The sequence below is a fragment of the Sesamum indicum genome, linkage group LG11 (assembly GCF_026168435.1).
Source record: "Sesamum indicum cultivar Baizhima isolate 11 linkage group LG11, ASM2616843v1, whole genome shotgun sequence".
Lineage (NCBI taxonomy): Eukaryota > Viridiplantae > Streptophyta > Magnoliopsida > Lamiales > Pedaliaceae > Sesamum > Sesamum indicum.
In genome coordinates, this window is record NC_142667.1 from 11798003 (window position 1) to 11822383 (window position 24381).

Below are 24381 nucleotides of genomic sequence, written 5' to 3' on the forward strand. Positions count from 1 at the left end.
GTGATACGTGGCCTAGAAAAAAGACCCTTTTCGAGTCTCAAGATACACGTGCATGTACTTATCTATTGGCTAAATAAGTAATTACATATATATATATGTAACTATCACAAAGATAACGACTTATGTACGTTACATCCAATTTATCAAAAAAAGACATACGTTACATTGCGTCCAACTTCCGTGATAGTTATGATGACTATCCATCCCAACATTTTCACATTGTTCTATAATTTAAGACCATTTTTGGACTTTTTTTTTTCTAAATATATTTTACCTTTTGAGGAATGAAATATATTATGTTTGAATTATTTCTTTAAAAACAAATTTCTATTTAAAATATAATATTTTAAATCCTATAATTTAATTTTCAATTCTATTTTCGGAGTCCGTGTACTAAATAGATTTGTTTGGTTATATTTTTAAGTTGTCTTTCCTTATCTCAAATAAATATATAGATATTTGTATGTTTTTTTTTAAAATATTCATGTGTTTTCGACATAAAAAAAATGAAAAATAAACAATGCCAAGATTTTATTAATTTATTAGCTGTCATGACACGCTATTTTTAAATATATATAATAAATATTTTTATATTTTAAAATATATTATAAATAAAATTAAAATATACAAAATATATTAATTGAGTAGTTAAATTAATATAAAATTAAGCAGTAGCAAAAAAATAATTAATAGGATATTTTTTAAATTATAAAAAATTAGTGCAACACCGTCAAAATTGTCTCTTCGTGTCTTGACAATTTGACATCTATGTTGTTTTTCTAATAGTATGGATTTAATAATTTATTTATTTTATGATGTTTTGAAGTTGGATTGAGACGAGATCATAAAAAAGTCCAAGAATTGAAGAAAGTGGTTGGTCTGAACTGATCCTCTTTCCTACCGTCCCACGTCATGTTTTCGTCTGAATTCTCTTACCAAATGCCGATAGTGGCAGTAATGGCCAACCCAATTCCGTGCTCCACCCAATCAACGTTTTCGCTATTACTCGCATTACGTCAATCCCATAACTGCTTGAGGATAAAACCAAGGCGTTTGGTGATTCTTTATTGATGATTGTAATAATGTACTTCGCATTTCGCTTGTAGTAACTTCATCACAAAACACTTAGCGCTACCCACTTATGGTTAAGTGATTGATACGGACACTCTACAGAGGAACAGGCTTGGAGGCTGTGATCAGAGCTCAAAAGGGGTTTCGATTTTTTCAAGAAAAGTGTAAAGAAAAGGCATGTTTCTATTCTTGCCCATTAGCCTTTTGTGTTTTTGGGTTTGTTTTTACCGTCTTTGGGAGGAACTAAATCTATGAATTGGTGGTTTGCTTATATGGGGTTACTTTTTTGGACAATCTTGGTAGTGTTTTTTTGTCTCTGTTGTTGATGATCATCAGAAGGGAGACAGAGGAAAGACCTTATGTTTGAAAAATGCTCACTTAATTTTGGATAGAGTGTGTTGGTTATTTGTAGTTTGATTTGATGCTTCTTGGTTAGTGTTTCTCTGTCCATGCATGTATAATTGATAAGTTCTTTTTATGTTAAAATTAGTACTCTGTGTCACTTTTTATATAGATGTTCTGTTCTTGCAGTTCTTGTTTTCTCCTTGTATGTGTGTGTGGTGGGGAATCTGGGATTAGGTGCTCCCACTAATGGATGAATTGTGAATGGTGTATATCGTTTATAAATGATTGTACATAGTGTTATTTTACTGCTTAATGTGTTTGGGGAACTTTGGGAACTTCTTTTGACTAGGTCTGGAAACAGTGATCATCGTGGCAGAGGGCATCGGTATGTAAAGTCATAATCGTAATATTGGGGTGGTATAAAAACTTTTCTGATACCTTTATAATTTTCATAATCTTTAGGATAGTACCAACATAAGCTTGGTCCTAAGCAAAGGTCTCAGATTCAGTTTCAAGTAGGGACGTTTGGATGAGGGGATAGCCTTGGTTTTGGCCTCCCTTGCTAGATGTCACAGGTATAGTTCAATTCACAGCAGAAATTTGGTGCTTAAGCTATAGCTTTTAGCACATTAAATGGGGTCAGTCCAACACACTTTTTATGTTAGGTGGCTCCCATCTAACCATTAACTCTGGGAACTGTTATTTTGTTCATTTCGGATTTCAAGTGAACTCAATCTCACCAAGATCAGTTGTGAAGTAAAGACTGGAAATTAATGTGGAGCGAATCTTGTTTTCTTATTTTCTTTATTAGCCTCAACGTATTTCAGAAGAGCAGGGTGTTCAAAGTAGAACTAAAAGGTGTATGTGATTTCTAGGATTCAGGACTAGCAGAAAGCTAGAAGTTAACGTGTTTACTACAGGTCAGGATACACAATGCTTGGAAATGGAGTTGTTGGAATCCTCTCTGAGTCCACAAATAAGTGGGAGAGAAGAGTTCCCCTAACCCCTGCACACTGTGCACGGTTGCTGCATGGAGGCAGTGGAAAAACTGGAGTTGCTCGCATCATAGTACAACCTTCTACTAAGCGTATTCATCATGACGCACTCTATGAGGATGTTGGCTGTGAGATATCAGAAGACTTGTCAGAATGTGGTCTCATTTTGGGTATCAAACAACCACAGGTGGTTAGATTGTTATTGCTTTTTGACTTCCTCCATGGCCATCCTATTGAACTCTTAACATAATGAATTTTTGTGCAGTTGGAGATGATACTTCCAGACAGGGCCTATGCTTTTTTCTCCCATACTCACAAGGCACAAAAAGAAAATATGCCTCTTCTTGATAAGGTGTATTTTCATGCAATACAAAAGAAAATCTTTTTGCCAGTATTGCCGTTGGCCTAATGGTTCTTTTGTTTAGGTTTTAGCCGAAAGGGCTACTTTGTTTGATTACGAGCTTATAGCTGGAGACAATGGTAAAAGATTACTGGCATTTGGAAAATTTGCTGGAAGAGCTGGAATGATTGATTTCTTGTCTGGCCTAGGACAGCGTATGCTATATATCTCATCCTAGCTGTTACCTTTCGAGTTTCAGTTTCTTGTTTGAAATTTTAACTTCCTATTTTTTAGAGAGGCAGCATATCCAATAGATGCATTTCTTCCTGTTAACATCTACTTCATATCCATCAATTCGCTAAGCCTTTGCTACTGTGTACTTTATTTAACAAGAAATGAAGGACTCCTTTGATGGAAAGGGAACCAATGCATATTTTTTATTTTGCTTTACTTAAGTGATAAACAAACCTACACCTGAATTGCTTAAGCTATCAAGTTGCTTTCGGGCATTTCTATCTGTGTCACAGCTTGAAGTTATTGCAGCGTACACCTCAAATGGGGCTGTGCTCCATGTATAAATGTAGAAGTATAAGTCATTCATATGACTATTTCAGTTACCAGACCAAGTTAAGTACCAATCATTTATACAGGAGCACGTAACAGGCAAATGGCACTGTCTGATATATTGTCATTTCTGCTTCCAGGGTTTCTTAATCTTGGATATTCAACACCCTTTCTTTCTTTGGGCGCATCATACATGTATTTTTCATTGGCTACTGCAAAGGCAGCAGTGATTTCTGTTGGGGAAGAGATAGCTACACAGGGACTCCCATCAGGAATCTGTCCCCTAGTCTTCGTTTTCACTGGTTCAGGAAATGGTATGATAAACTGCTGATGCTTTTATGCAATATTAATTTTCTTTGAACTCTGGCACAAACAAATCTGCATTACCTTTTATGCATGGTCTGTTTTCTATGCAGTTTCTCTTATTAACGATATTATGCATCAAATTATAGACTTTGAAACGTGAAATAACAAATATGTTTATTTTCTTATGCAGTTTCTCAAGGAGCACGAGAAATATTTAAGCTTCTTCCTCACACTTTTGTGGACCCAAGCGAACTTCCACGACTATTTGAGATGGTAATCTCATTAAATATTCACTCCGGAATGCTTACCTGGTCTACTCATGTAAATTGTTAACTGCTCATATACTTCTCTGGCAACCTGCTCTTTGAAGGTTATGATTTACTGATCGAGTAAAATAGACTGGCTTCAGTTCTGTTCATTAAAAAGCAAATCTTTAAAATGTTTCACCGTTCAAATTCACGTGTCCTAAACAGAAGGCCTGATACTGGGTTTTGATTCAAATACCGTCTCATCTGTTTTATTAGTACATTTTCAATATATCAACATGGGAATGACAGGCGTAAGTGGTGTACGACTGGATTCATACTATTGTGGTCAGAGATTCTTTAATTTGATACTTGTATAGATGTACAGCAAGAACTTGGATTCTCTAGCTAAAAACTTCAGATGTTAGCTGAAAATCAGATATGGGATATCCTCAGCATTTTATTGTTGCTTCCGCATCATTTAAATAATTTCTTGTATTTTCGTTCCCAGTGAAATTCATTTTCGTTTCTATTTCTTTCAACGTGTTGCCAGTTGATTGCTTTTGTTCTAATTATTTGTTTTCCATATGGCTTGCAATGGCTAAATCTCGCCAGGGCTCAGAAAAATTGTTTCCCAAATCTCTCTCAGGCACAGAAAGATATTCTATGCACAGAATCCTTCCAGCACCAGAAATTATCTTCACATTCTTATTTTGTTGCCTCGTTTTCTTATGCTTTTAAAGTGCAATCTCAGTGACTTTCTGCTTTATATTGTAATTTTAATATGTAAATGAAGTACAACTTGTGCATATGTTACCATCTTTCTGATCTTCTTCTTCTTCTTTTCGTTTCTTTGTTCATGTTTCTAGGCTAGAGATCATACTCTAGTAGGACGGACTACGAAAAGAGTCTTTCAAGTATATGGTTGTGTTGTAACCAGTGAAGACATGGTGGAACACAAAGATGCTTCAAAATGCTTTGACAAGGTGAGTCTTAAGCTGTGGGTCTCCCATTCTTGGATCTTCTCGATGATAGATGATCATCTTTTCATCAGGAGTTACACAGAGGAAACAGACACAAAAAAAGTGTAGTATGAAATTTTATGAGAACTTTTAGGAAAATATTAATTTGTCTCCGATGAAAGGCTGAAATGAGTTTAGGGAATGGTGTTTCGACGTAGCAACTGAAGGTTCACATATTCCACATATGGATCTTAATTCAATCCCAACTTTTGCTTGTTATTTAAAGATTTTATTCTTTTTTGTAAATTTCAAACTCTTAAATATTTTTAAAGCCTATAATATTTGACATCAGATATTTTTTGCTCATTGGACAGAAGGCATCCTTTTTTTCTCTGAAGAATCAAGTTAGCATCACTTATGATGCTATGCAGGCTTTGTTCCCTGGTCTTGCTTGCAATTCATATAACTGAAACAATAGAGTAAACCTGTGGTCCCATACCATTTTAATAATGCTAAAAAGCTGACAAATAATGATCTTCATGGTGTACCTGAAAGTATAATTAATAGATCTGGGGACTAGATTCATTTGCAGATCCTGGTCCACTTAAACAACAGGGGAAGTTTTGCATATTTTTCTGATCCACGTCTAAAATATTTCATCTATTTCTGTTCTTTTCTTGAACCTTAGTGCTGTTTACTTATTTTTGGCTAGATCTGTTACTAATCCACTGTTATTTCATGCATGTCCTTTTTGCTTCTGGGAAAGAGCAGGTAATCTATCGATTAAGAATAGTAACATAAATGGTAATTGAAGAAAAACCGAGAATAAGTTACAATTACAGAAATGGCAGAAATTGTGTTTGTTTTCCGTTTTAGCAATGAAACCTGTATTTATCTGTTCTGTCTTTATTGTTTCGTATAGAGCTCAGGTGTATAGACTACCCTTTTGATCTGTCGGCCTTTGAAGAGTTATTAACTGCTTATAATATGTCACTCTGTTCTTTTAACAAGTCTACTGCTCCGGTATTTGATAGCATACTGACTCTTAATTCTCGGAGACTTGTATTTGTAACCAACCTATTTAAGTTTCTCTATCATATTTCTGTATCCTTGTTCAACCTTGGTATAGCATAACCTGCCATTTTATGTTCTTAATCTTCAAAGATGCATGCTAACTTTCAACTTTTTCTTTTATCAGGCTGACTACTATGCACATCCAGAAAACTACAGACCTATTTTCCATGAAAAGATAGCCCCATTTGCGTCTGTAATTGGTCAGTATCCTTAACTCTTTTGTGCATGGATTGTCAGTTGATACCACATTTTTGTTAGTTTTTGGTAATGTTATAGCTCGAGCAACTACATTAGGTTACACAGTCTCTATCTGCTTTAAAGACTCCACTAAAAAACTTTGTTCAAGTTTTAAATTTAATCACATGCAGAGACTACTCATATGATATGAAATTCAAAGGATTGAAGTTACTGAAAAAACTTTGAGATGGATTCCTGAAAGTCTTCTTGGCTTGTTACTTACAACTTCACTCAGCTTACAAACAAATTTCTGTGGTCACAGTGACAAATCTTGCTTTTCCAGTTTGCTCTATCGTGGCGATCTCTGTTGATAAAAAAACAATAATCCTTTCTAATTACCCCATTCCATGTTTAAGTTGATCTCTTCATCTACATGTATATAAATTACATCTGAGCAGATCTCTGAACTAATGTATCTAGCTGAATTAATTGAACATGACAACTATGTTAATTATCTTAGCAATTTACTTCAATGGTTGATGCCTTAACCAGCCATGGACGCATGTTAATACATTTTCAACCGGGTTCACTTGTTTGCTGCAAATCTTTCTTATGTCGCATCTCAGCTACACCACATTTATGTAAATGTTGTCCCTTGATTGCTCATCATTTACTCCAATATCAGATCATGTTATTTCTGTCAAGGAAAAACTCCTTTCTTGGTCTTGCAGGGATTTTTCAACTACAAAATCCCGAAATCTACTTATCCACTTAATTGAATATATCACTTCTTCTTTATAGTTGCGTCTCTAATAGGCTAATCTGCATATTTTCTTCCCAATTATAATTCTGGAAAGAGTTATATGAATAATTGAGGCTATTTTATTTTCTCTGGCAGTCAATTGCATGTATTGGGAGAGAAGATTTCCTCGTCTATTGACTACCACGCAGCTGCAAGATCTGCTGCGAAAAGGATGCCCACTTGTCGGAATCTCAGATATAACTTGTGATGTCGGTGGCTCAATAGAATTTGTGAAAAGAACTACATCTATCGACTCACCTTTCATTAGGTAACTTTTCAGTAATGTCACATCTATCCATGGATTAAAGATTAAAGTGTATCTTGCATTATTTTGGTCGCTTTGAAGAAGAATTTACTATATATTAGTTCTTAAAACAAAGATACACTGGGTATGTAATTATGTATGTGTTCATTTGACATGGCTGCATGTATGAGTTTACGTTTAGTCTAGTCAATTCAGACAATATTTCTAATGGATGTTAGACTTTCTTCTGTACCAATTCAAGAATTGTCTAATTCTTTTTCTTTTCTTTTAATCATCTTGTTGATTTGGTGACAATGGCATTTAGATATGATCCTAATGATAACTCATACCATCATGACATGGTGGGTGATGGTGTTATCTGCTCAGCCATCGACATTCTACCAACGGAGTTTGCAAGAGAGGTGAAGTCATCTGTATTTTGGTCTTTCATCATTTTTACATTTATAAAATTTCTCATTGATGTCTTCAACCTTAAGCACTCTGGATTTATGTTAGTTATCTAACATTATATTTGCTAACATATAGGCTTCCCAACACTTTGGTGATATTTTATCCCAGTTTATTGGAACCTTAGCTTCTTCAAAATGTCTTGATAACTTACCTGCACACCTGAAACGAGCTTGCATCGTCCATGGTGGAGCATTGACTTCCTTATATGAATACATACCCAGAATGAGGAACTCTGATATTGAGTAAGTTGTCTACCCCATCTTCCTTAAATTTGTTATTTTGCCTCTTTACTGCTTCAGCTTTAATTGTGTCATGGACTCTTAAACCACCAAACTCATGCTTAAAAGCTTTAAATGCAATTCTTTTTTAAACTACAGAAGCATTTTAACTTTTGGGTGGGTTTTATATTTGTTATTTTGGTATTTTTGGTGTTTCTCCTTTGCAAGATTGTAAACTTGTTTGAAATTGATTTCACTGTAAGCATTATGATCTCAGATCCAACTTCTATGCCCTTTTGTTTTATTCTTCATTCCTTTTCTTTCTGTCACAGGAATTCATCACAAATTCTACAACCTCTGCAGGCTGCAAAAATGAAATACACTACATTGGTATGTTTCTCTTTGTTATTCATGTGTGATCATCAACTTTCTTAATTCAAGTTTTTTCACGGAGAGGAGGAACAGGATTAACCTTTTACAGGAAAGGGAAACTTGATCCGTGATTAAGATGATGCTTGTCTAACTTCCTGTGAACACCAAAATTTTAGAACTTTTCTTGAAATGATTGAATTGTAACAGAAGTTGCAAATTCTTCATTTTGCATGTAAACTTTTGTCTTTATTGTAATATACTCACGATTAATATCACTTTTCTTATGTGATCCTGTAGATTTCTTTGAGTGGCCATTTGTTCGACCAATTCCTAATAAATGAGGCTTTGGATATCATTGAAGCAGCTGGTGGCTCCTTCCATTTGGTGAAATGTCAAGTCGGTCAAAGCACAGATGCCTTGTCTTACTCAGAACTTGAAGTAAGTGAGATACAATGTGGAGATAATGGAATTATTAAGTGAACTTCTCACATCAAAGGATTCACAAACAGATCCATTTTTCTCTCCCAGTTGTTCATTCTCTTCATCTGTCTTATAAAGTGAAAGGACCATAGGAAAGAGTAAAACAGTAAATGAAAGCCCTTGAAGTAACCCCAAAATTGACTTACTACCTAGAACTCCAAAGTAATTCTGCAATGCTAGCGACCGTGATTCTTTGTTTTCATTGCATGTGTGCCTAACCGACCATATCAGGTCTTGCATCCAGGTTAGATGAGTTTCCTCGTGTTATCTGGTAAATTGTTTTCATTTTCCATCCAGATGCTGCAGCCTAGGTTTTTCTTTTTCTTCTTTACTTATGGTTACTTGCTGTTCTTTACAGATCGGTGCAGATGATAAAGCAATCCTAGATAAAATTATTGATTCTTTGACTGCACTTGCTAATCCAAGTGAGGGTCATGTAGACAGTACAGACAATATAATATCTCTTAAGGTTGGGAGATTAAAAGGGACAGACACTGAAAAGGAAAATGAGATAAAAAGTGAAGCTGTCGTCCTGATTTTGGGTGCTGGGCGGGTTTGTCGTCCAGCTGTAGAATTTCTAACATCAATTGGTCGAGGCTCATCAAGAAAATGGTTAAAGTCATACATGACAGATGAATCAAGAGAGATTACTTCAATTCGTGTTATTGTCGCTTCTCTTTTCTTGAAAGATGCTGTGGAGGTTAGTCTAAATGACATTCACTCTGCCAATTGATTCTGTCCATCTGCTCAAAGATTATCAGGGAAAAAATAAATGGAAATCTAATTTTATAATATGGAGCAGATTACTGAAGGAATTCCAAATGCAACTGCGATTCAACTCGACATTACAAAGAAGGAAAATCTCTACCATTACACATCACAGGTAATTCTATGCACCAACCGTTGCAATTCAGGCAGTAGTTTATCTAAAGATTGTCTAAATACCCAAACTATGTACCAAGTGGTTCTAAGCATCCACAGAACTTTTAACTTCAAGATGTCATGTTACTACTACGATATTCATTTTTTATCCATCCTAAATATATTAAAGCTTGACATATTTATGGGAAACACAACTAATATGGTGTCAAATTCATTATCATAATTTTTGTTTCTTAAATTGGAAAGATAATTGACAAACTTCCTGTCTGTTTTTGCAGGTTGATGTAGTCATCAGTCTACTGCCTCCTAGTTGCCATAGTATCATAGCAAGTGCATGTATTCAGGTGGAGATTCTTATTTCATAGACCTAACCAATTTACTTATGTCGCCGGGGATAACCTAGCAATATAGTACATGACCAATGATGCCATGTCATATGCATCTAAGTCATAAATAATCAAACTATGACCGTGCTTATCCAGTAGATGATGCATGACAACTTCAACATATGATTATGTTGCTTTCAAATTTCATCAACCATCCCTTTTCCAGTTCAAAACAATTTATATCATGCATCCTAATGCAGTTTAGGAAACATCTTGTCACGGCTAGCTATGTGGATGATTCCATGTCCAACCTGGATGAATTAGCAAAAGATTCTGGTATAACAATTCTATGTGAGATGGGATTGGACCCTGGAATAGGTAAGTTTTGACACTTAGATGCATTGATGTTCCTGGAGCAACTACTGCATACTGTTTGAAACATGTTCATGAGTTGCATCTTTCCAACGTAGTTTTATTTCTGAGATGCTTCTTAAACCAACTCTAGTGGCATGAAAAAAGAACTTGATTGCATCCTGGTCACTCTTTACTTTGACTTCCATAGATTTTGAATTATAAGCTGTTTGATTAAAATACACACCATTAAGAAGATAGCCATCTTGGAGTTTTATATCTGAAGCCCTCGCGTTTATAAATGAGAGCTTTCCAATTAGAGTCCGTGTTGCATGCTACAGAGATGGAAAGGAATTGCTTCATAATGAAAGGTTTCATGTTGCTTCATTGTTCTACAGACAGGTTGCATTTACATATTTCATGCCCATGAGAAGGGTTTACAGGGACCAACAAGAAAATGTCAAATTTGATCCCACATAAATGTCAGAAATGCTAAAAGGATCTTTCTGCAGAAGAGAAAACAAAGAAAGCATCACCATTGTATAAGAATACTGGCTGTACTTTTTGTTCTTGAGCCTGTTATCTTCAGACCACATGTTTAGAGATTACCTCATATTTGTGCATAAATGTACCCTGACAAATTAAGATACAGTAATTAACTGAAATGATCTTATTCAGACCACATGATGGCAATGAAGATGATCAATCAAGCCCATGCACGAGGCGGAAAGATCAAGTCTTTCACTTCTTACTGTGGTGGTCTTCCTTCCCCAGATGCTGCAAACAACCCATTAGCTTACAAGTTTAGGTATTATTTTACATTGCCTTCAATTCTTTCTGAATTTGCTATGGTCTTATTCCATGCATGAATATTCCTTATGTTGTCCTTGTTAATTCTGAAAATGATGCCTTTGTGATACTCCTGCGTTTTGCATGGAAATTTACTAGAACAATTGAGTTAATAAAGAATATCATGAATGAAAGAGATGTTTCATCTAATGAATCTCAATTGAATGGAGTTAACTGGCAAAACATAGCTTTTGAATCTCTTTTCAATAATCAATTGACCGTAAAGGATTGTGAAAGAAGTTAATGAAAGGAAAGAATTCTTGTAAAGATTATTAATTCAGTATGGAAATTTCTTCCTGAGATTCTTGTGTCATTATTTTAGTAAGAAGTGGACTAGTTCTTTGATAAAGTATGTGGAATAACAATTATTACGAGTTGAACTATCTTTAGATGCAAAATAATGGGTTCCTTACTCTCTTGTATTTGGACTTAATATGACTAGGTGTTACTCATTCGGTGCGTAAAATTAAATAAGCTCGATTCATCAGTTAAATGAAGAAAAAACCATAAAATATTAAAGAAATTATTAAAGTGACAATGAGGTGGAAATCTTTAATTGTAAAGTATCTCATTAAGTTGTGTAGTAATATATTTAGTTTGTCCTTCAGTGCTGACAGCCATGTAGCAAACAAGTTCTTCCAAATCGTTTTTTCCATTTCCAGGAAGGGAATCAATTATGTTATACTTTTCTTTATCTAATAAGTGGAAAATAAGGTTCTTCTTTGCAATACTCTTACTTTTCTTACCAACTTATATATTGTATGGATGTTCGTTCCTTGTCTCATATTCCGATTGTACATACTTATGTGGCAATTTTACACCAGTGTCATGCTCTTGCAATTATATTTAGGTGATGGTGTTCAATTCTTCTCCAAGTATTCTGCAGTATAACTTTTGTAGTTTCATTGTACTATTTCAGCTGGAGTCCAGCAGGGGCTATTCGCGCAGGAAGGAATCCAGCCACATACAAATATAATGGAGAGATTGTGCATGTCGATGGTGAGTTTGTGAGAAGCACGATACCACTCTGTCCTTACTAAGTAAAAAATAATACCAATCTATGATCCCCAGTACAATATACTATTCCCAAGTACATTGATTTTCATCTGTTACATGTATGTTCCTTTAGTTGTTTATTGAAAACTTAGCTACATAAAATCTTTGTAATTCCATGCTGAGTAACTCAACTTTTCAACGTAGCAACACTCACCATAGCTTTTACATGTTCTGTATAAGTTTGGTTAGAGTTATTTTCGGTCACACTTGTTGGTAGTTGTCCCAGGATTCTTTCCTCATTAATTATCTCTAACCAGAAAACTCTTCTTGTCCATATTTATATTTGCATATTTTTGGTAATAGTTATGCATAAATGCAGGGGACAAGCTTTATGATTCTGCTTCAAGGTTGCGGATGCCATATTTTCCAGCCTTCGCATTGGAGTGTCTTCCCAATCGGAACTCATTAGTTTATGGAGAACTTTATGGAATTGAAAATGAAGCATCAACAATCTTTCGTGGAACCCTCAGATACGAAGGTAATATTCTTTGTCTCTCTATATATCATATGTTCAGAAAATATTATATTTGGAACATATTTTGGGAACTTACAATAACCCCAAGACCGGAAATGTACCTTTGAAAATTCAAGTCGAACCTGCATATTCACGCTACTGCTTGAAAGCCAGAATTGGGAGAAGAAACGTCGGACACTAAGTTTCCCTCCCTTGTTAAGTTTACTTTATTTTAAGTTTGGATCAATATCTTTTGCAGGCTTCGGAGAAATAATGGGAACACTAGCGAGAATTGGTTTCTTCAGTACTGAAGTGAACCCCATGTTCCAAAATGAGACAAGGCCAACATATAAAACCTTTTTACTAGCACTTCTCGGTTGTCATACTAAAGACTCGGCAGAATCAATTGTGGGTGAGAAAACAATTGCTGATCAGATAATTGCACTTGGTCTCTGCACAAAGAGAGAAACAGCCATAAAGGCTGCCAAAACTATAATGTAAGTACAAATGATATCATGAAGGAAGCCATCAATAGTCAAAATATTGCAGAATGGGCTCTATAGTGATATCTGTCCTTTATTTTTACCATTTCATACAAGTTGCAGCTATCAATTGTTATGAATAACTAGACGGATCATGCCCCTCAGGGAATTTCGATAAATCATATTTAAGATTTTGTGAAGGATGTTTCTTACATGCGCTTATCTGTGTAGGTTTTTGGGGTTCCACGAGAAGTCAGAAATACCAGCATCCTGCCAATGTGCATTTGATGTTACCTGCCTCCGCATGGAAGAAAGGTTGGCGTATTCTGGGAAAGAACAGGTTTACTTCTCAAATTTGGTTTGGCAAACAGATCTATAAAAATCAATTGTTCACTTAAGATAACAACTGATGTTTTTTCGTGGCTAGGACATGGTGTTTTTGCACCATGAAATGGAAGTGGAATTCCCAAATGGCCAACCTACCGAAAACCACAGAGCAACACTACTAGAATTCGGCAGGACTCATGGAGAGAGATCCTACACAGCAATGGCTTTAACAGTTGGGATACCTGCAGCCATTGGAGCTCTGGTACGTTCTTCCTGTTTCAGGCACGAAGCTAGAAGTTACTTTGGTAAGAAATTCACTGATGATACTTGATTTTCTCAGCTCTTGCTCGGGAAAAACATAACAACAAAGGGTGTATTAAGGCCTATGCATCCAGAAATTTTTGTGCCAAGTAAGTTAATGGTCGACCCTTTCCCTGTGAACTATATAGTTGTCGCTGAAAATCACGTACAGGGTAATTAGGAGATGGTTTAGCATCCTCTCTTTCCATGCATTTATTTCCTTTCTGTGTGCATCTTTTGCAGCCTTGGATATTCTAGAGGCCTACGGTTTCAAGCTGGTGGAGAAGGCAGATTAACTCACAAATCCAGCACCTATGTTCCTACTTATCTAGCAAAATACCTTGCTTGTGAATAAACCGGCTTATGCAAGACTAGATTCCAACTGCCTGAGTTACAAATGAAGCAGTGGGGAATTTGCATTGTCTATATTTGTATAGAACTGCTCCAGTAAGTTTGTACATCGTTCCTTAAAGTAAGAAAATGCTGATGTTACTCGCATCTTATTCAAAAATTGAGAAACTAAAGTTGTATGTGTTTGGTCGACAGAAAATCCTCTGAACATGGTTCCGGCCTTAATATATGAAACATCCTGCTTCATGTACTAGCCCCAGTTCTTCACCTTTCTACCTTAAAACCGAAAACTTGCCTGTAGTTTCAACCAATAAGGCAAATATGCAGTGAACACTGAACATGGAACCAAACTGGTAAAATCCTTCGAAAATTGCCACTGGGGATAATGTGTAAAAAGTCTATTAATTAAAGATCACTAAGACTGGAGATCCTCCAAAAATATTCAAAACCTATGAGCTCAAAGCCTAGCCAAAAGCAAACAAAACAATGCATTCCCGCAATAAGTGCCACAGATGGGCGCCCTTTTGCAACTTCCTCTGTTTGATAACTTGAATATAATTGAGTAATCAAATGTTGAATGAGCCTAATAAAGGAATCAGATGTCTTGTCACAATAAGCTTTTAAATTGTGCACAGAAATCAGAGGGTGTTTTAAGCCTATGATTTCGTGCTTGTTGGAGCTTCCCAACAAATTTCTACATGATTTAATTCACAAAATGTCCTAAAACATGTCTGTTGCTTTTCTTCTTCCCTTGTACAACATAGCATGCAAAGCAGATTGGATAGATGTAAGGAAATAGTATATTTGTCTTCGTTTGGACCTCTGAAGGAAATCCTCCATCAAGCTGCTTTTACTGCCATCATGAATTTCTATGTGACGATTATTTCCGCAGTTCAATGACCAAGCAACAAAACAGGTACTCTTTTTCCTGAATCACATGCTTAGGGAACAACCCATGAGGCTAATTGATCTTCCACCTCTTTCCAGTTGTGGACCTTGGTTACAAGAGGATGTTGAGAAATATAATCCGTCTTGCACCACGGATATGAATTCTCATAATCAAAAAGAAGAACCTTCATCCCAATATCTGCACACTCAACAGCATATCTTGGATTATCGTCAATCAATACCTTTGCTCCCAACGACCTGTGGAAACAGATGATCACGCTGAATCAAATAGAACATTTTGGGTCAGTTGTTTTAGAGATACCTAATGTTCTCTATCCATTTGACCAAGATATAACCACTTGATCCAGTATAATTACACATCAAGGCCCAATGCAATTTGAAAATTCTGGTTTAGAGTGAAAAACATGAGATGCAGAAACAATTCAACCAATAAAAGAACAACAAATGTAACGAAAATATACTTGCAAATGTCTGATTTACGTCTGGACTGCCCATCTAAAGCAAAGTGATTGCCGAAATGAATCTCCTGAAACAGCCCTGGATAATGTTTCTCAATCCATTCAAGCGTGTGCTCTTTGATGACATTCTGTCTGGACCTATACATCATAATAAAGAGAAAAAAGAAGCTAGATATTACAGGCTAACACATAAAAAAAGTCAATCAGAGAAGGAGCAGGACACGTACGTAACTATAGACAGGTCACAAAATGCGGATAACTTTTGAAGAGCCTTTTGAGCACCTGGAAGCGGATATATCCCTTTCTTGAAGTAAGGCGTCTTAAAGAACTCGTGAACGCGAATATCAGCTGGCAAAAGAAGAGTGACAACTTTTCGTTTAAATATCTTCCCATGAAATGTTCAGATGTAAAAGGCAAGTGGTTTTACACTGCATGCTGATCAGCTACAATTAGTACAATATGCTTATCCTATGTTTGGTTTCTGAATATTAGTTAGGGAAACACTGAGGGGAAAAATTTTCTTACTTGTCTTATGGTCTATCCTTTCATCCTTCTTTTTCTTCCCTCTTTATTTTCTCACGAGAACCCAAGATCCATTTTAATGTATCCACACCTTATATGCAAAGTGAATCCAAAGAAACAGATTCAACCAGCAGAGTTGTGGAAAGTCTGGAAAATAAAAACACTGGGGACAAATTTACAAGTCAACTCTCCCAGTCCAGCATTTTGCAAAGGTATAATAAATAACCCCCCCCCCCCCCAAACAATATAACAGGTTTCTATGGTAAAAATCAAATATAATTTCTGCCATGCTTCCTTTAAGGAGAAAATAAAATGAAAAACATAAATTTGCCTGCCAGGTTCATGAAGCCAACTAGACACCAAAAGCAGCCCAAACTATTATTTCAATTTGATATTAACTCTCCGTAAGATAAAATAAACATGATTAAGAGTGAATGTATCTATGGAAGATTGCAAAACAGTTAAGTGAATATTTATCATTACCTTCATCACGTGAACAGTTCCATATCTGCATGAAAGATAAGAAGTGAATCAGAAATAACAATCTTATTACACCTGATAAACGACTAATCATCACAGTTAATCAAACTCTAAAATCCAATTTAGAAGTGATTACACTGTAATCCCCGAAAAAGCCACGCAATGCGATGCAGCTCAAATATCCCAACAGAAGTTTCACAAGAAATGGTGCTATGCCATCATATAAGTTTGACCAGAGAAAAAAGCTTAGGTACTCAAACCAGAAAACCGCAGGTTATTAGAGTCGTCAAACTATTGCAGAACCTAGGGACATTCACATTATTGAGACTTGGGAAGACCCCTTTGGAAGCACAGAAAACAGCCATGGTTATATTGGCAAAATGAAAAAACTTATCTCTAATAAATAGAAAATTATTGAATGCAAAACAAGGATGATACTATGAATTGTACGAAATGATGACCCAAGTGTCAAAAGAGAGAGAAGTCCATGCCAACTGAAATATTGAGGGGATGCTTCAGTCTGAACACCAGGCATTTTCTGTTGAAGGACTAAGAAATAATGGCATATTTCTGAAGGCATACAACTATAGTCCACCATACCTACATATGATGGATCACTCAAAACTACTTCAATATGTACGCTAGACAATCATGATCTCAACAATTCCTCAACCACTTGTGTTAAAGTCTGAAATGTATTATGTAATATATATGTATTGGTCGCGAAATCCATGGCCACTGAATAAAGGCATGGACTGACAGATAAACAAAGATAAGGACGACTTGCACTGAGAATATCCATCATATTGAGAGGCAAAAGGATCAATACAGACAGACATGACATCAGAAAACAGGGCAAAGGGCTTAATGCATCCAACATTGTCTTACTGTTCTCTTATTTCCTGTATAGCTGAACATAGTCAATCCACCTTACTAAATCAATGTTAATCATCAGGCACAATAAGGAAACCTTGTGTCATATATCAAACAAACAAACATTTATTTCTTCTGTAACAGAAGAGGGTAAAAAAGTAATGCATATAAGTATTACATGAAAATTCTGTGAAAGACTGTTAGGCCGTACCTTGAAAAATTCGTACACGTGGTATTCAGAAACTGAGTGATTTAAGGAGTACCGGTCTGCAATAAATTGATTCAGAGCAGATACGAAGTTCCCAAGAACTGCCAAGAAGGTGAAGAACAAAACACAGAACATAAGTCATCACCCTGCCTCAAATAAAACAGTATTTTGACATGAAAACAAATAAGACTAGATTTCCACATCAATTTCTGTAAATCAAGAAAATTACACCACGTAATATGGGGTCATGATAAGTGTTCAATGTATGAAGCACTAGGGACTGAAATAGCCTCTAACAATTACAACAATGAAATGACAGAGTTCCAAGTTATGCCAATTGCACAAGGCAAAGACAAATAATCCGTATCTGACCAATGACCAAGTAATACTCAGGGGAAAGAGATTGTTCAATACCAGAATCTACAGAGTTTGACAATTTCATATAAAATATTACCATCAACCAGAGAACCATCATTTATTCTGTAGCCAATGCAAGTGATTGACCTCGCAGTAACTCATGACAATATACTATAAACATTTATCAAACACATGAACCAACCAAGAAATATCTGCATATTAAGTAAAATCAAATACCCTCATCAACATCAACCGCGACCATGATTTTCTCTGGCAATGGCTGGTTCAGAACTCCGGTTAAGTTTCCTCTATTAGCAGAGCTCCCACCATTAGCCACCCTAGAATTCAGACTCTTTGGCTGATCCTCCACCCTAACCACCTTCTCAGAAACACGCACTTCTGGGACACAAGGGGCATACGCCCTCGCTTTCCGCAATCCATTACTAGTTCCTCGATCATTCTTGAAATCATTATTATCCCTCAAAACATTGCCATAGTTCTCAGAGCAGCAGCCCTTGAGCCTGAACCCATTTGTAAAAAACCTTCCATTACTTCCATCCATGGCGGATGAAGTAGAGGCATTTGAGGAAAGCCTCCTGAGGGACATCATCTGTAAATCCCTCTGCCCCAACATGAAATTCGTGGCCGCCGCCATAAAACGACCCCCCAAATGGCGGAACCCAAAAATGCAATTCCCGTTACACGAAATTGCTACCCAAGAACGCCTCCTTATCATGCCGATTCCTCATACATTCATACATACATCAGCCTCAAAACTTCTGGATTCCAAATGGGTTTCTCGAACAGAAGCAAGAAATTGTGTTGGGAAACGGAAAAGGGAAAAAAACAATGGCAGATGAAATTCTGAGCCAATCTTGCGAAAAGAAGCAGAAAACACACAGTATATGTATTGATTTGTGGGACAGTTCAGAATAAGAAAAACCGTATGCTATTATTAGAGACAAATAGGAGTGGAATCAATGGCCGTAGCAGATTGATTTCCCAAACTTTTTCAAGAAAGTATAAATTGATTTCGAGTTCCCAGACAAAGAAAGACACACACCGACTGCAAATTAATGCGGGAAGAACATATAAAAATAGAATAGTTTCTTTTTTCGTGGTTGATATATTTTTTTTTTCATTTTAACATAAGTTTTTTTATTCTTATTTTTCCAGAAAATTAATATATATTTGTAGTTGATCATATTTTAGCCGCACAAACTCTGACATTTCTATTACAAATTATGACATAGACTCGACCATTTGAGTAGACCTTAGACAGACTTTCCTCCTAAAAGCAATGGAGATCATCAACCTGGCCACGGTCTTTTGTAATCACCCATTAACCCTGTGGCTGTGTTACTTTAGTTTCAGTTTATTGGGAAAAGGTTGTAAAAGAAATACATACAAATTGCTTTTCTATTTTCTAAAATCTTACAGAATTAATTTTTGAGAGGCTTAAATTTATCAGTCACAAATTATTATATTTTTTTGGGTAAGACATAAATTACTATATTATTTTATAATATTAAGATATCAAGAAACTATTATAAAATTATAAACTAATTATATTGTACATCGTGCCTTAGTATTATGTTTTTTAGAAAAATTAATATATGATTCAAATTTAAATATTATAAATTGACAAATAATCTAAAAATTAATATTACAATAACGCACAAAAATATTATTAGTTATGGCATAATTTAAGTTATAATTAAAATTATGATGTTACTCTAATTGATTTGCTCAAACAAAAGAGCATGGTTCAAATATTTATGGGAGGAAGAATAAGAGACAAAATGTTAATTAATATGAGAATGTAATAAGCATATATACGAGAATATCTGATATCCAAGTCCAACGTTGGATTTACATCAAATATAGACACCAAATGGATCCACATAATTCCAAAACATGTCAAACAAAGTACTTTAGAGAGTAACTCAATCGATGTATCTAAATATGGATAATTCCATCATTCCATTAATTCAATTCCATCCTTGGAAACAATCATTCAGACACTACTAGTTCACACTTCACATCACTGAGATATAAGAAGGACACCATATTGATAATATTAACATTATTTCACACATAATTTGTTAATATATATATATATGATGGAGGAAAAAATTAATTTAGAAAAGGAAATGTCTTCATTCCCGAAAATAAAGGTATTAAAGAATGAAAGAAATCAAGAGATAGAAAGGTTCATATCTTTGAAAGATTAAGAAAATATTGACGTTCTTGAAAAGAAAGGTGTTGAAGAAAGGAAAAGAAAATCAAAGAAAAAAGGAAAAGTTGATTTACCAAAATCGACGTGAACGTAGTGAATTTTACTAAAATGGCCTTAATCGATTAATCCTAACCATGTAATAGGGGTAGTTGAGGAATAAAATAGTATTTTACCCTTACCTACTTTAATTATTGATGGGTGTCGAATCCACAAAAAATAATTCCTACGAACACTTTTGAATTTCCATTTTGGTGTTTTTCTTCATTTTCCAATTCTTTTGTTCTAATGCTGCAAAATAATATTTAATTAGGAGCATTTGGTCACAAAATAGGCTAAAATATTATATGAAATAAGCACAAAATGTGATCCTATCAATTATTGTGAAATTATATAAGATATAAAAACCCCATTCATCATTCAGAACAACAGAAAAAAAAATATAGTAAAGAAAAATAGGCTTATATTATTTATATTCTAGTATCAGTATACTGACTAGATTTTTCCCCTAAACTTTCCTTTTTAAGTCTAAGCTCCCTTTTTTATATATCGTGGTCTACAACTCATATATATTGCCAATTTTTCAACATTAGCCGATGTATAAATATCTTTTTTATTGTATTCGAACATGTATTTAAAAATCGGAATCTCATAGTATTCTAAAATTCGTAAAGTTATGTGCCATCTTATCCAATTGTCCAATTTTTGGGATAATTCTTCCAATATACACATTGAAATTCCCTGGGTAAATTCCTGGGAACTAAGGTTGCCACAAAACTTTAATTAATGATGATGATCACTCTATGGTATATTATATATTTCCAAATATTATTCTCAATATTTTTGTTTAATTATTATAACTATCAACTTCAACAAAAGTGGTGCATGATAATAATTAAATAAACAACAAAAAGTCGTCAATGCTAATAGCTCAATATTATGCATATATAATAAATACATATATATATATATGATCGGTGAAGTTGACGGGAAAATCGAGAATAATTATAAATATCCTCTATGAAAGTCAATATAATATTAATTGTTTTAGAAATTTTAATTTTTGGGCTATCTCGAATTTTTACAAAAGAGAAAAAGAAATAAAATGAAATGAAAAGAAGACATACTGATAAAGGCAAACATGACAGCATTAGTGGGAGGAAAAAATGGTTTGATTAATCAACAAAAAGAAAAAATGTACAACAATTCGCAACTGTACGTACAAGCCAACTTAGTGCGACATTCTTGACTCAATTCATATGACCACAAACAATAATCAGGGCCAGCGTCACTGCCCAGAGAACAACAGAAGTAGGCATATTTCCAGCCGACGATGTCCCTGGATTTCTGGCCTGCTCGTGTCGTCCGTTGTCTATCATGATCTCATACTTACAGGAACCGCCATGAAAACCCGGATCGATTCTTGTGATTATTGACAGATTATGGAACTGCTCACAAGCCCCAGCCCGCTGATTCATTGTCTGGTAATACATGTTAAACGCGTAAGACGCGTTGGCTCTAGCATCCAGGCCCCCGCAGGACGAACCAGGTCCAAGACTCGTGCAATCTGCGTAAGTGCAAGCGAAGTTGATGCTCTGCGGCAAATTCGGGTCCAGGAGATTTGCATCAGGCGCCATTATGCACCACTGCCTGGCAAGATACCGTACACCTTTAGCCGCCGTGAGGTTTCTGCCTGCCCCCAAGTTCAGTGGGTACTTTATGGTTCCATCGAAGTAGAAAACGCCCCAGTGGCGTTCGAAGTTTCCAGGGTCGATGCTCTTTGCATCCTCATCGATTAGTGAAAAGAGGTAAATATCAGGCGGGGTGGGGCGTTTGGGGGTGCCACGGCCCTGGTTTATGCGGTCGAGAAGGCCCTGGTTGAACCTCCGGGCGAGCTGATTGTTGGCGTTGCGATCCCCATCTGTCGGCCAGCCAACTTCCCCGACGATGATTGGCATGGATGGAAAGCCATTCTTTTCCAGGGCGGAAATCAGGGTGTCGTAATTTGCATCAAACACATTGGTGTAAGTGATGGAGCCGTCAACTACGGGGGAGGCTGCTCCATCGAAAAATGCAAAATCGATTGGGAAATGGGGATCAGCGTAGAGGCTGAGAAAAGGATAGATATTGATGGTAAGGGGAGCGCCGTTGTCGTTTAGGAATTTGACAATGGAGACCATGAGATCGTGGATATCAGGCCGGAAGTTTCCGCCTGATGGGACGCCGGAATCTGACTGGTAGACATCGGCATTGAGTGGAACGGTGGCCTTTACATCGCGGCCTAGACCGGCCTTAATCAGGGCGGCTTGGATGTTCTGGAGGGCCGGAAAAGTTATTTGTGTGAATCTGTTGTTGTATGTCTTGAGGAATGGTTCATTTCCAACAGCAACATATCTGGAAAACATAAAATATGATTGAAGTTCTCATCACTGGAAATTTGAATCTATTGTAGCACATAGCTCATGAACAAATATTGGGGTGTGATGTGAGTTTATAGATTCAATAGTAAGATTGAGAAAATTTTCAATTTATGGAATACAATGTGAGAAAAACATAACAAATGAGACTAAATTAAAAAGGGTCCTTACATATGGGACAAAAATGTGATTTCTTTTCTAAACTTCAGTGTCAAATATGCTCAAATCCTAGCACATCGGTTACCTTATGTCGACTCCCTGTCTGGATAAATAGTAAGAAACATTTTGGGCAACCCATTCTTCAGCAACTCGAACGCTACTTGCAATGCCGGCTAACATGTCATTAGGGATCCCAACCATGACCTGGATACCGGACCTGCCGAGAGCACGCATTGCCCCAGGATCAGCCTCAAACAGTTTCACCTTGTTGAACCGATTGTCTTTCATTAACTTGACAATGATGTCGGGTGGAAGAGGGTGCGACGCTTGTGTTCCCCAGTTGCAACCTAGGCCATCGACCAACAGATGTTGGCCAAGCATGAAAAACAAGAAGATGGTGAACAAGTAGTGATAAGAATCCATGTTATGGGGAAAATCTCTTTTGTTTGTGTCTTGTTTGTCTATGTGTAACTGACATATAAACAAGAACGACGATAGGTTTTTGTCTTGTTTTAGTACTAGAAAAGTTGGTCTTTTGGGGGGGTAAAAGGAAGGAATTGCAGTGTAGCAAGGATTCAACAAGGAACTAGATTCGAGGTAGCCACATGCTGTTTTTCAAAAATACACAGAGTGTGTGTTTGTATATGTAATATTGAGGTTTGTGAAGAAAGGAATAGAGTGAAGATGGTGATGATGGTTGGCGTCAAGTCTTCCTTCAGTTCCCTTCACATGCACAAGTAAAGCACCTTTTAGTTTCCAGATGGAACTTTTTTCCTCCCATACATAATTCTACAAAAAATTGTATTTTATTAGCGTTTTTGTGATTTTAGTCCTATTATTTTTAAACTCATCATATTACATCCCGTAACGACATAATTCCAAACAAATTATAATTTTAGTCTCAAACCTTAATTCTGTTAAATTTATAACAAAAACAACACATGCATGGCACAAGCTCTTTTAACTCTTGAGGGCAATTAATAATTAAGGCCCGAAACTATAATTATAAAAATTTTCAAAATTATGAAATACAATGTGGTGAGTTTGAAAACAATAGGATCAAAATCGTAAAAACCCTACTCGTGAGATAAAAGACAAATTTTCCATACTTCCACCAATAATTTGTACTTGCCCATCAAGAAGTGTTTTTCTTACTTAAAAAGATATCTGCATCGACTTCTATTTTTGTAGTAGGAATAAATTATAAAAAAAGGTCATATGTTAAGAATTACTGAAAGTTGAAAATGTTTGGAAATAAAAATATTTTTTTTAAAAGAAAAGATTGATGTTGGAGCATTTGAAATATTTATGATTTTATCAATAAATTACAGAAGTTGGTAAAAATTTATTTATAAATTTTCATTTAAATTAACTTAATTTAAGCAACTCAAACTCAAAATTTGTAAATGAAAACTCCTCTTTTCAAATTATATTCAATATTAATTTGATAAATACTTATTTTAAATAATTGCAAACGTGTCCTACTAGCTTCATGAATCAAAAGCGTTTTTATGATTTATTCTTTGAAAACATTCATGGTAAAATCCAAGTGACAAAATCTCCTTTGAATCCCCTCAAAACATATCGTCCTTGATGAGAAATCTTGGGCGGGACCGCGTTTGGTCAAATCCAAACAGATGGTGTATCAAAATAACAAGTTTATCATATTTATTATATAATATAATTTTAAAGAATAATTAATTATATAGACCAATACA

At 35.6% G+C, this 24381-nt stretch overlaps 3 protein-coding genes across 4 annotated transcripts; 1 reads left to right on the forward strand and 2 right to left on the reverse strand.

Annotated features, from left to right (window-relative positions):
• The first annotated feature begins 866 nt into the window (after positions 1-866).
• Positions 867-14297, forward strand: LOC105173734 (lysine-ketoglutarate reductase/saccharopine dehydrogenase bifunctional enzyme). Of its 2 annotated transcripts, none has more exons than XM_011095602.3 (25): positions 867-1246; positions 2337-2598; positions 2677-2763; positions 2837-2966; positions 3456-3629; positions 3812-3894; positions 4736-4852; positions 6027-6102; positions 6978-7149; positions 7451-7547; positions 7672-7838; positions 8147-8204; positions 8484-8624; positions 9025-9366; positions 9469-9549; positions 9827-9892; positions 10135-10252; positions 10904-11033; positions 11994-12073; positions 12450-12608; positions 12844-13081; positions 13298-13406; positions 13494-13655; positions 13734-13803; positions 13937-14297. In XM_011095602.3, the coding sequence occupies exons 2-25, from the start codon at positions 2350-2352 to the stop codon at positions 13987-13989; spliced, it is 3159 nt and encodes a 1052-aa protein (XP_011093904.1). In that variant the 5' UTR covers positions 867-1246; positions 2337-2349; the 3' UTR covers positions 13990-14297. The 2 variants fall into 2 exon arrangements, with proteins under 2 accessions (XP_011093904.1, XP_011093905.1); XM_011095603.3 differs by lacking the exon at positions 867-1246 and adding an exon at positions 1873-1991.
• Positions 14298-14566: 269 nt separating this feature from the next.
• LOC105173735 (Haloacid dehalogenase-like hydrolase (HAD) superfamily protein) lies at positions 14567-18954 on the reverse strand. The gene is made up of 6 exons (XM_011095604.3): positions 18089-18954; positions 17498-17595; positions 16417-16441; positions 15639-15759; positions 15415-15549; positions 14567-15190 (listed from the first exon to the last, which is right to left on the reverse strand). The coding sequence occupies exons 1-6, from the start codon at positions 18585-18587 to the stop codon at positions 14986-14988; spliced, it is 1083 nt and encodes a 360-aa protein (XP_011093906.1). The 5' UTR covers positions 18588-18954; the 3' UTR covers positions 14567-14985.
• A 2287-nt stretch (positions 18955-21241) lies between these two features.
• LOC105173738 (glucan endo-1,3-beta-glucosidase 5) lies at positions 21242-23265 on the reverse strand. The gene is made up of 2 exons (XM_011095607.3): positions 22749-23265; positions 21242-22481 (listed from the first exon to the last, which is right to left on the reverse strand). The coding sequence occupies exons 1-2, from the start codon at positions 23084-23086 to the stop codon at positions 21338-21340; spliced, it is 1482 nt and encodes a 493-aa protein (XP_011093909.1). The 5' UTR covers positions 23087-23265; the 3' UTR covers positions 21242-21337.
• Positions 23266-24381: the final 1116 nt, after the last annotated feature.

Excerpts from the sequence above, each read along its gene's own strand:
- LOC105173735 (XM_011095604.3), bottom strand. The coding sequence starts at position 18,587 with ATGATAAGGAGGCGTTCTTGGGTAGCAATTTCGTGTAACGGGAATTGC. Across the intron at positions 15,550-15,638 it reads TGTGACCTGTCTATAGTTAC|GTCCAGACAGAATGTCATCA; the intron begins GTACGTGTCCTG and ends TATGATGTATAG. Across the intron at positions 15,191-15,414 it reads CGTAAATCAGACATTTGCAA|GTCGTTGGGAGCAAAGGTAT; the intron begins GTATATTTTCGT and ends CTGTTTCCACAG.
- LOC105173738 (XM_011095607.3), bottom strand. The coding sequence starts at position 23,086 with ATGGATTCTTATCACTACTTGTTCACCATCTTCTTGTTTTTCATGCTT. Across the intron at positions 22,482-22,748 it reads AGACAGGGAGTCGACATAAG|ATATGTTGCTGTTGGAAATG; the intron begins GTAACCGATGTG and ends TATGTTTTCCAG.
- LOC105173734 (XM_011095602.3), top strand. The coding sequence starts at position 2,350 with ATGCTTGGAAATGGAGTTGTTGGAATCCTCTCTGAGTCCACAAATAAG. Across the intron at positions 2,764-2,836 it reads ATATGCCTCTTCTTGATAAG|GTTTTAGCCGAAAGGGCTAC; the intron begins GTGTATTTTCAT and ends TCTTTTGTTTAG. Across the intron at positions 13,407-13,493 it reads CGTATTCTGGGAAAGAACAG|GACATGGTGTTTTTGCACCA; the intron begins GTTTACTTCTCA and ends TTTCGTGGCTAG.